General features: G+C 41.9%; 1 protein-coding gene across 1 annotated transcript; it reads right to left on the minus strand.

Moving 5' to 3' along the window:
* Positions 1 to 2,008: 2,008 nt before the first annotated feature.
* CHCHD2 (coiled-coil-helix-coiled-coil-helix domain containing 2) lies at positions 2,009 to 7,633 on the minus strand. The gene is made up of 4 exons (XM_040260418.1): positions 7,441 to 7,633; positions 4,448 to 4,697; positions 3,384 to 3,534; positions 2,009 to 2,320 (listed from the first exon to the last, which is right to left on the minus strand). Exons 1-4 carry the CDS (start codon positions 7,488 to 7,490, stop codon positions 2,310 to 2,312), a joined length of 462 nt encoding a protein of 153 aa, XP_040116352.1. The 5' UTR covers positions 7,491 to 7,633; the 3' UTR covers positions 2,009 to 2,309.
* Between the last annotated feature and the right edge of the window lie 4,320 nt (positions 7,634 to 11,953).

An 11,953-nucleotide genomic window follows, 5' to 3' on the forward strand; every position in this document is an offset into this window, starting at 1 on the left:
AGAGAAATTAAGCTTTTTATATTTATTATTTATAATTTATTTGGCTGTGTCGAGTCCTAGCTGCGGCTGGAGGGGTCTTTGATCTTCTTTGCCACTTCTTTGCATGAGGACTCTAGTTGCGGCATGTGTCATCTACATCCCTGACTCAGGCCTTCTGCACTGGGAGCGTGAGACCACCAGAGAAGTCCTAGTAGACACTTTTTTAATGCTCTCTCATTCCAAAGCTACCTGTTCTTCAAACCCCTAATTCTAATACACCAAATGAAGAAAGGGATAATACAGTGCTTCATACAGATGCTGAGCCTATAAAAACCCACTTAATGAGCATTTTACAATGTACTGCAAATGCACTCTCTCTTGAGCCCCTAAAACTCTGGTATTAAGCCAGTTTTAGAGAATGTGACTTGTTCAATGAGGTCACCAAGTAGAAGGGCCTAAGTCAACCCCAGGTGTAGGCCTACTTGCTCTTTCCATGTCACCATCTTTCATTCTAGGGAAATACTTTGCGGAATTGTTACACAGAAAGGAGTTGTAAATGATTTTGTCTCTATCCATAAAAGGCCACCAGCTTACTGAGATGCAACATCTGGTCCCAAGGATGAAAACACTTAAGTCCCCTCTTACTGTCAAAAAGACTTAATTTTTTTCCCTCTCCAGATTCTAAGCTGTAGACTCATGCTGGTTTAGTTTCAATGCAAGATAAAAATCCCTCTGACCTTAGGGCAAAAGGCCAACATACCTAATGAATTGTCCCCTGTGCCCTTTTCTGTAGTCATGGTTCCCCCCAGGGAGAGGCCAGGTAAGCCAGACTCTTGCATTTTATTGTCAGAGGTTCATTTTCCTTGGATTCACTGCTTCAACCCTATTTGGGTACCCAACATACATCATCTTGCCTTGGACATAAACGGCATTAACACTATGAACTCAGGGGTTTTAGGTGTTTAGGCAAATAGGCAAAGGAGACCGCTGGTGAACCCAGGAGGGAATAGGCTGGGGGACTGGACAAGAGTGAATTGTCTATGGTCATTTAGGTCCTTGGGCAATGCAGTCTTGGTCTCTTTCAGGAACTGAATTAGATTAGGTACTGAATGGGGCACTCTGAGAACACTGCTGAGGATAGGAGGTAACAACTGAATAATTCACTCGACAGCACTTCACTCACCTCATGGTAACAGAGAGAAAAATAAAAATCAGATAATGGGAGCTTTGAGAGGTATATTTCAAAGTCAGAAAAATGCAGACCATAATGCAGACAGACTTGAGGTCAAGAAGCAAATGAAATTTTGAGTTGTGAAGGATAGAGCTGGATTCATTTAAAAAAAAAAAAAAGATGCACACTAAATGGAGTCCATCTCCTTAAGGTAACATGGAGTGGGCAACTTGAATCTTTCAGGAAGAGCAACACGCCATGCCTTACATAGAATTCATTACATAGAATGAATTTTTTTTTTAAATTTGGCTATATCAAGTCTTAGTTGTAGCACATGGGATTTTTTGTTGCAGCAGACTCTCTAGCTGCAGCACACAGGCTTAGCTGCCTCTTGGCATGTGGGATCTCAGTTCTCCGACCAGCGATGGAATCCACGATCCCTACATTGCAAGGCAGATTCTTAACCACTGGACCACCAGGGAAGGCCCCATAATGCCTTAAGTGGAGTGAAAGCACTTGCAGGGGAACTGCCTGCATTAAGGGAATGATTTTTCATCTCCAGCCAATTAACTGGATGTTCCAGGGTGACAGTGATAGGTACTGCTGACCTGGCCACATGGAGACGGCATGTATAATGGCTCTGCTCCCACATTTCCTTTATCTCTCTCCTGATTTAGGACAGTACAGCACCTGAAACCTGTTTAAGGAGCAGCACATTTGCTGGGGAGCAACTAGGTGGCCGCCGCTTTAATACCCAGAGACTATTAACTATATACATGCAGCTGTGTTTTCCTGCAAAATCCATTGTGTTCAGCATATGTGATTTATAACCTTCTACTTAAGAAAAAAAGAAAAGTGACTAGAAAGAAAATCATTTTATTCTAATCAATTCACAAACAATAACATCAGAAAAGCACGCTTAAGAGGCCACAACCGCCTCTTCTGCCCAATCCCAAACTCAATGCCATCTCAATGAACTTCTATATAGTGACAATGCCCTCTTCCACTGCAATCATGAAGCATAAAAGCTATTAATGACTAAGGAGAGGTTTAACGGGTGATCTCACACTTCACATCTTCACTACTAATTATACTTTAAATGCTAAATCAACATGGTCGCGAGAGGTGATTTTTCATGTCTTCAATTGGAACTTCTTGATTAAGCTAATCCTGCAAACAGAAAAGGTTTGTTAGAAGAGCACTAGCTACATATTCTCAACAAAGCAGGAGTTCTTCAAATGATGAAAGGAGGGATGAAACCCAAGGTTATTAGTTCCTTTCATAAGAAACTGTTTATGGCATCTTGAAATGAAGTCAAAGTCGCTCAGTCGTATCTGACTCTTTTGCAACCCCATGGACTATACAGTCCACGGAATTCTCCAGGCTAAAATACTCGAGTGGGTGGTCATTCCCTTCTCCAGGGGATCTTCCTGAACCAGGAATAGAACCAGGGTCTCCTGCATTGCAGGAGGATTCTTTATCAGCTGAGCTATCAGGGAAGCCCTAGGCATCTTGCCACAACCAAACTTCAACTCTACACTTGTCACAACTGAAAAAAGAGACAGTATATGTTCTTCTCTGCACAGAGTTCTGAAACAGAAGTATAGTCACTTTGGTATTAGAAGGAGCTTCACCACAGATTTCTGACAAAACTTGGCCATGAAATCTCTTAATTCCACAGTTCAACCACCTGAAAAAAGTTAATTAACTTCTGCCATATTTCCTGCCATAAATGAAGGAAGGAAAACGAAAACAGACATTTTTAATAGATGGTGAATTCCTAGGTTGACAGGAGGAAATTACAAAAAAAAAAGGTGGGGGGAGAATAAGTTGACTGCCAACATTCCAAAGAGCATAAAGCTCAAAGTCCCATAGAGGGATCTAATAAACTTGTCTCTCTCAAAGGGGGTGTGTAGACTGACAATGCCCCATCAAATCTTGTGCACATTTCTGGACTCTGGTGAAATCAGCACTAAGGCCACAGTAAGATCTCGGCACACTAATCTCTATCTGCTTAAGGAAGAATCAGACTAAGAACATAACTGGCAAAAGGTAAAATAATGACTAGAGATCTCTGGACCAGCTCCTTGTTAAGATTATTTTTAGAGTAAACAAAATCTCCTCCAATTTCTCAGTTTAATTTATCAGACTCCCTAAGTTTTACAGGGTCCAGGAGTACCATGCAGTGAATTAAACAGATGCAAGTTCAATCATGGATTGAGAGGTCACCTACCGTTGGCCAATCTGCACTGTTTCAGCACCTCGCTGAAACCCTCACAAAGTTTAAGGTCACCCTGGCTCTGGGCACACTCCAAAAACTGTTTCACCTCATAGAAGCAGGGGCCATTCTGCTGCAGTTGTGCTGGCTGGGTTCCCTGAGGCTCCTGCAAACAGGCAACATTTAAGACTATTAAAAAAGAAAATCAGACTTACACCCCAGCAAAGAGAAATAGCCCCTCTTTGAGGTTAACTGGGGGGAACAGAACCAGAACCAGAGGCAAATTAAAGTTCCTATTTCATAACATGAAACACGAAGAAATTTAAAGGCAGAAAGAAATGAGCTGTAACAAAAATTTCTGTCGTAATCAGAAAGATTCACGAACCAAGATGTAAGTCAAAGTGGTTATTTGGGCATCTAAAGTTCAATGGTTCAGTCATGTTTCATGAGGGAAAAAATGGGATTACTACAGAAAAATAGAGGAACGAGAGCTTTAAGTACACCAGAAATACAACGAAGTATATGCCCACTCTCCCTAGAGGAGAAAATTCACATGTCAGAAAGAAGGGCAGTGGCAAATATTAGGAAAGATATCAGACAGCATTAGGGTCACAAAAAAGATTTCTAAACACTTAACTAAGTTTGAGCCTGGATGAGTTAAGAGTGACCAGGAAAAAAATATATGTATTTATATTCATTCATTCATTTATGCCAGGCCACCTGGCTTGTGGGATCTTAGTTATCCAACCAGGGACTCAACCAGGGCCCATGGCTGTGAAACAGCTAAGTCTTAACCACTGGACCACCAGGGAACTCCCCAGAACATTTAAAATAAGGGGAAAGGGGCTGCTTGACAGTGCATCAGGATGAACTGCTATAATTCTACACCTTGGGAAGAAATACCATGTGTACAGGATTCCCTGACGCTGGCCTAATTAAGGTACTAACTCAACTGCCACATGTGGCTCTTGATAAACCATTTTCCACATGTGGAGATAGTGCCAACACATAAGAACCTACAAACAACTAGAGCTTCTCATAAAATACACCACCAAAGGGAATGCTGCCCCAAGTCTTACCTGGTAAGTGATGTCAGGCCTTGCGGGTTCAGCACTGCTTCCTCCACTGAAGCCCCCAGTGATGGCGTGACCCAGAGTGTGGCCGACGGCAGAACCCACAGCCACGCCAGCAGCAGTGGTTGCCATCTGGGCCATCAGACCTGGCTGCCGGGGAGCAGCAGCAGGGGTGCCGACGGCAGACGGTGGAGCCACTGCTGGTGGCTGAGCTGCGGGCGCTGGCCTGGGCGCTGCTCTCATCTGAGGCGCGCGGCTGTGAAAGAAAGGAACAAAAAGTAGTAAGTTCCCATTCCCAGCCAGGTTTGGAAACTGTCAACTTAAACAAATAACCCCTGTATATTAAAATAAACCTCAAGGTTTTAAATTATCAAGTGATAATTTAAAATATGACATACATACAAGAAAACTTCACAGCACATAATTCCCTAAGCTATTTACATTATTTCCTCTCTTGAACCTTCTGTTAAGATTGTAATCACTGAGTATAAACTTCTCCTCCCTGCTTTTTTGCAACCATCTCCATGTATTCACAAAGTCTTATAGTATCTTTAAGAACAATTATCCCCAAACTTCATAAAAATCGATATAACTGTTCATGAGACAAAACCCTCTGCCTTTATGGCGCTGACATTCTACTGAGGGATCAAGTGAGTGTTAAGGAGAAAATACTGAGAGAGAGAGGGCAGCATGTTCTGGGATGTTTCAATTTTAGGACCGTCAAGAGAGGTAACAGCTGAGTAAGGATGGACAGTCATCTAGGGAAATAAACTAGTCCAATTCCTTCATCTCACAGACTGGAAAACTGAAACCCAACAAGCGGAACTGACTTGCCTGGACTGTCATACTACACTAGAATCAGTGATTTCCCATCTGTGGGACTTCTGGATATCTTTAAAATTTCACTAAAATGTCCAGTGGCAACCCACTCCAGTATTCTTGCCTGGAGAATCCCACGGACAGAGGAGTCTGGCAGGCAACAGTCCACGGGGTCAAAAGAATGGGACACAACGTGGTGACTAAACCTCCACCCAATATGTCCAGTACCGCTCTAAAAATCTTACACATAGATTATACTCTCTTGTCCATTTTTTAGATTATTTCCTTGGGTGATCTTCCCTCAGTTAAGGCTAGATCAAAAGTTTATTACTTCTGATCAGGTGGTATCCAGTATCTGGTCTAACTTCACAAAAAATGTGGTTTCCCCTCCTTTGGATAGCACATCTTTCCACTTCTGAACGCCTTCTCTACACTCCTAACACACTGTTTGAACACAATTCACCTTAGTCTAGAGAAGCAATGTGCTACTGTGCTAAATCTTTTGAAGATGTCACCAGAAAACTGAGACCTGGCTTCTCTATACATAGAGAAGGACAGCAGTGACTGGTCCTGAAGAGAGATCTTAGCTCCCTGTCCAGAGTAATCTGGATGAAAATCAGGAATCCTAACCACTAAACTACCAGGAGAAGACTCTTGAGAGTCCCTTGGACTGCAAGGAGATCCAACCAGTCCATCCTAAAGGAAATCAGTCCTGAATATTCACTGGAAGGACTGATGTTGAAGCTGAAACTCAAATACTCTGGCCACCTGATGGCCAAATGAAAACCAACTCATTTGAAAAGACCCTGATGCTGGGAAAGATTGAAGGTGGGAGAAGGGGATGACAGATGAGATGGTTGGATGGCATCATTGACTCAATGGACATGAGTTTGAGTAAACTCCGGGAACTGATGATGGACAGGGAGGCCTGGTGTGCTGCAGTCCATGGGGGTCACAGAGTTGGACTAGACTGAGCAACTGAATTGAACTGGGACCACTAGGGGCTGGAGACTAGATGCAGAGTTCCTGGCTCTTCCCCTGTTTGAAAGCAAAAATGTTTCCAGGAGGCAAAAACTATAAAAACAGGTATAAAGTTTAACTTAAGTCAGAAACTAGGCAGAAATACACACCCAGAGAGGAGTGCCAGCATCCTGAATGAGGCGCTCAGTAGAGAGGTGATTTAAATCACTTATACAGGACAGCCCTTCAGGGTCTTTGTTTACATTTGGCCAATTATCTTGTCCCTTTTTCACACAGTGACTATTCCTAGAACCCTTCCTGAGATGAGCGTGCAATTTTTTGCTAAGATGGATCCCATCGTGGAGGCCTCTGGTATATTCCACACTTATCATGGGGTGGCGCACCCTCCCTTTCTGACCCCCACGGACCCTTCCTGCCAACGTCCAGAGAGGGAAGTTTTCCTTGACCTCAGGAATGGACACCTTATCTCTTCACTTCAGCAGAGCTCAGCTTCTGCCACTAACTTTGTCCTTAGTATCAGGGCGAGAACAAAGCTTCAGTTTTACTCCACTTGACAAATACCAGCTGCTTGGCCCAGGGGCCCATCTATCTCCTACCTCTGCATGACCTTGGACAAGTCCCTTATTCTGCTTCTCCAGTTTCCTTGTTCCTGTAACAGGAAAACACCTACCTTCTGAGGCTATCAGGAGGTGCAATTGACAATATATTTTACACGTATTTTATGAACCGGAAAACGTCATGCACACGTGAGACCTTAGCCACTGCATACTGGGTTGAGCCCTTGGAATGCTCACTGCTTATGGAAGGTGCTCAAAGCTTATTTACTTGAACTGAGATACTATCATTTTCCTGTTTATACCATCTTTTTTCTGCTTTTTAAAAAATTCTTATTGTTGCTATTTCTGACGTTTCAGCCAGATTACATTTACAAATATCCACTTTCTAGAACTGGCATGTTTTAACACAAAATGGACTCTAAAATATGTTAAGAAATAAATCATGGACATTCTAAATTAGGAAGTTTGCACTAACGGGAAAGCTACCCAAAACCCCATAACCAGTTTGCGGCGACCGGGAAAGGCCCACGCCGCCCGACTTCGGACGCCCCCGCGGGGAGACGCCCCGCCGTGCCAAGCCAAAGCACAGCCTCCCTTTGTGACACAGCACGGGCAGGACCCCAAACCCCGAGGTGGTCTCACCTGGCAGGAGGGGCCACGCGGGAAGTGCGGCTTCGGCTTCCACGAGGCATCTTGACTGTACTCCTAAGCGACGTCGACAGGCCTGAGACTCAGACACCCTGGAAGATTCTGCGAAGAGCGAGTGCGGAAGTTGGGAGGCGGGGCTGGTCTTAGCGCGCGGCCAATCAGCCTTCAGTTCTCTGACTTCTCCGCGGGTCTGAAGGTCACAAGAAGAGCAGGACGTCACGGCTGCGCCTCGTCGCATGTAGTTGACGTCAGACGCTCGGCGCCAGGACTGTTTAGAAAAGCTGAGGTGGCCGTGGGTGTGGAAACTTTGTCCGAGCCTAGCGCGACTCATAGCCGTTTCCTAGGGCACAAGGACCGTGGCTTTTATCTTCAAACGTTTGCTTATTAATGTGGTAGGTCAGCTGCAACCTTGAGAGAATGAGTCAGACCTCTGGCGTGGTTGTCCCTGGACCTTGGGTCAGTTACTTAACCTTTCTCACCATTAAGTTCTTCATTTGAGTAAATATTTTTTGAGGCACAGTGTGGGCACATAATAAGAACTGAAATTAGGAAAACGGACAATTTTAGGGATCGACAGAGCCGAGTTGGTTCTACTTGTGTTTTGTCTGTTCATCCAGTAAACAAAAGTTAAATTCAGACAGTAGTAATGCCTTTTATCTATTTCACACATTTCCGAACCCCTTCATATGTATCATAGAACTTGTGCCCGTGAATGGAATGATATTCGTTCACTGACAATTTAATTAGGTGTTCTGAATGATCTCCCAAGTGCTATCTAGGTTCTGGAAACAAAGCAGGAAACAAGACTACCTTCATGGAGTTTATCTTCATAGAGGCGAGACACAAACACCTACATTAATTAGATGGTGGTAATAGGAAGCAAAAGCAAGATAAGCGAGGTATAGCGAGTTAGGGGTCATAGAGGGCAGGAGTGTTTTTTGAAGGGGCAGTATTTGAACGTAGTCCTTAAGGAAGTGGGGAGGCCCAAGGATAAGAGCTTTCCTGACAGAACAGCAATTACAAAGGCCCCAAGGATCTGTGCTTCAGTGATACTTGGTGGAAAATTCTTTTAACCATATATTTTAGTGCCTCTGCAGTAGGGGACAAGTAAACTAATGGCATCTCATGGCGGGCTTCGTGGAAAAGTCCTTGGAGATGGGATGGGTTTTATGGAGGAGAGAAAGCAGAGGTAGAACCTCCATTTCTGCTTGGATGTCAGTCAGAAATTTCCCCCTTTCACCAGACATGACAGAGTTTAAAGCAGCCTTTCTGGGAACAGCAGAATGTTTGTGGAACTGAGGGGTAAATAATGCAAAAAAAATTGTGAAAAACAAAGTTTTATTTTCACAGAATTTTTTAAACAAATGAAAACTGTAAATGGTAAGCCCTTGTGTTTGCCTTTGGATAATTCATAAAAAGAGATGGGAGAAAGGAACCTTATTTATATACTTATTTTTAATTGAAGGATAATTGCTTTAGGAACCTTATTTATAAAGGACATTCTGGGACCAGAAGCACTTAGACTGAGGAGAGCTTTGGACAGACAGGCATGCAGACCAGAACAGAGACAATTTTAATTTTACCTCACTGAGTCATTCATTCCTAAATTGAGAGAAAATTAGATGTTTCTACAAGGTTATTTTGTGATAGTAAAAGATTAAAAACAGTCTAAATCTCTGTCAGTAGAATACAAATTAAAAAATTATGGCACACTCACACAATATCAGTTCAGTTCAATTGCCCAGTCCTGTCCGACTCTTCAGCCCCATGGACTGCAGGCCTTGCCTCCCTGTCCATCACCAGCTCCCGGAGTTTACTCAAACTTGTGTCAGTTGAGTCAGTGATGCCATGCAACCATCTCATCCTCTGTCGTCCCCTTCTGCCTTCAGTCTTTCCCAGGATCAGGGTATTTTTAAATGAGTCAGCTCTTCGCATCAGGTGGCCAAAGTATTAGAGTTTCAGCTTCAACATCAGTCCTTCTAATGAACATTCAGGACTGATCTCCTTTAGGGTGGACTGGTTGGATCTCCTTGCAGTCCAAGGGACTCTCAAGAGTCTTCTCCAACACCACAGTTCAAAAGCATCAGTTTGGCACTCAGCTTTCCTTATAGTCCAACTCTCACATCCATACGTGACTACTGGAAAAACAAAGCTGTATATAAAGCTACAAAAAAATTTTTTTCTGTATATTGATATGAAATGATTTCCAAGATAAACTGTCAAGAGAAAAAAAGCAAACGGCAGAATTGAGTGCTATTATTTGTGTGAAATGGAGAGAAAAGACCATATTGTGTGTGTATAAAATAGCTGACAACACTGGTTGTCTTGAGGCAGTGGCACAAATTCAGTTAAACAGTAATCAAAATTTGAACAAAGAACTCTTGCAGACATTACAGATATCTGATACTGACATTTGGCTGAATGGACTCTTGACGATTGCAGTTAAAAATTGCAGAGGGAGACAAAGGGTAAGGGAAGAAAATCCTGAAGGCTAAGATATATATCAGAAGCTTTAAAACTTTGCCGACTTTGTTCCATAAATTCCATATCTAGGAATTTTCAAAAGTCGTGAATGTGAAAGAAATTAGCCATAAGGATATTGATTTAACAAAATGTATAAAATAGGGAAAATCTGAAATACCCTAAGTGTCTGGCAATGTATTTCAAATTGGTTAAATAAGTTGTAGTACCTACATATGATGAAATGTTAAGCATCCATTTAAAAGGTTATAGAAGAATATCTGACATGAGAATTGTTTTCACAAAATATTAAGTGAAAGAGCAGATTATAAAATAATATGTATTTTGAGAAAGTTCATATATATTTTAAAAACTGGAATTATATACAGCCAAGTAGTGATGTTATCCATTGGATACTGCTTTCTCTGCTTCCTTCCTTTTTTTTTTTTTTTGGCCTGTCTCTATTTTCCAATTTGTCTCCAGTGAACACACAATGAATAAACCTACCCTGGTAGTTTAAAACATGTCCTCAAATTCCTTGACATTCCCTTCAAAAGGTGGAGCCAAATTAAATTCTTCTCCAACCTTGTGAGAGACCCTGAGCTAGAACTACCCAACGAAGCCGCTCCTAAATTCTTGACCCACAGAAGCTAAGATAGTAATTTGTTACACAACAATATGTAACCAATACACATAATTTCTACAGTGACCATATTTGAATTTTAAAAACTCTACTATCTAAAATGGGCAAAACCTAGAACACTTTATGGGTTGCTTTAACAAAGCTGATGTCTATCTGGGTATGCTATACTTTACAGCAGAAATTGTGAGGAACTGAGATGTTTAAGACATTAAGGTCCATACACTGTGTACTTAGTTGCTCAGCTGCATCCTACTCTTTGTGACCCCATGGACTGTGGCCCGCCAGGCTCCTCTGTCCATGGGATTTCCCAGGCAAGAATACTGGAGTGGGTTACCATTTCTTGCTCCAGGGGATCTTCCTGACCCAGGAATCGAACCCGTGTCTCCTGCACTGGCAGGTGGATTCTTTACACTGCGCCACCTGGGAAGTCCACACACTGTAAATGTAGTTTTGTGTTTGGATAACTAAGACCTATGTATATGATTATAGTGCCTTGCACATACCAGACAAAAAAGAATGAATGAATGAATTTAACTGATGATCTAAAAGTACAAAATACTATAAAACAAGTTGTTTTATTTATATGAGGTTCTAAAAGATTTTAAGGGAATGAATATTCAGTGTGAATGCTGGCTTCAGGGAGAAAGTGGCACTTTTAAGTATAGCTGACACTAGTTTTAGAAAAATTAAAATTGATTAAGGGCACCCTGAGTAGGATAGCACAGATTTAAATGAAGAGGAAAAATTGAATATGGTGAGTTTAGAGGACAGAGATCTATGTCACGAACCAGTGTGTTTTTGGAAGTTGTGAGAAACAAATTTAAGAAAATCCAATAGATGATTTCCAGCACAATATAAGGCTTCTAAGCTTTTTAACCTACAAGGTTACAGCAGTCATTGAGGGTTTTTATGTGATTAAAATGATCTTCAGGAAGATTAATCTGGCCATGTCTGAGATGTAGCAGAGGGAGACTAAGGGTAAGGAAAAAAAATCCTGAATGCTAAATAAGACAGTGGTGATGGGGACATTATTAGTAACTACTTGCCTATAATATATCAGGCACAGAGCTTTATATGTATTATTTCATTTATGCTTCACAAGAACTCTTGAAATAAGTACTGTATCATTCCTAACTTATAGGTAAGGATACAGATGTATAGAGTTTAAGCAACTTGCCCAAGTCCATACAGGCATTTTAATCCAAAGCCAGGACTCCTACCACACTACCTGAATGTTGGAGACATTTTAAAAGAATTAGAGTGAAAGAACTTAAGGCTTCCTGACAAGAGAGGAAAAAGAGGAGGGATCATGTTCTGTAAACTTAAAAATAATTCCCATTTATTGAGCACCGATTATGTGCCAAACCGTTAAGTGTGTTAGATGTTATATACTTTATGTGTTAT

Source organism: Oryx dammah, unplaced genomic scaffold (assembly GCF_014754425.2).
Source record: "Oryx dammah isolate SB20612 unplaced genomic scaffold, SCBI_Odam_1.1 HiC_scaffold_2, whole genome shotgun sequence".
NCBI lineage: Eukaryota > Metazoa > Chordata > Mammalia > Artiodactyla > Bovidae > Oryx > Oryx dammah.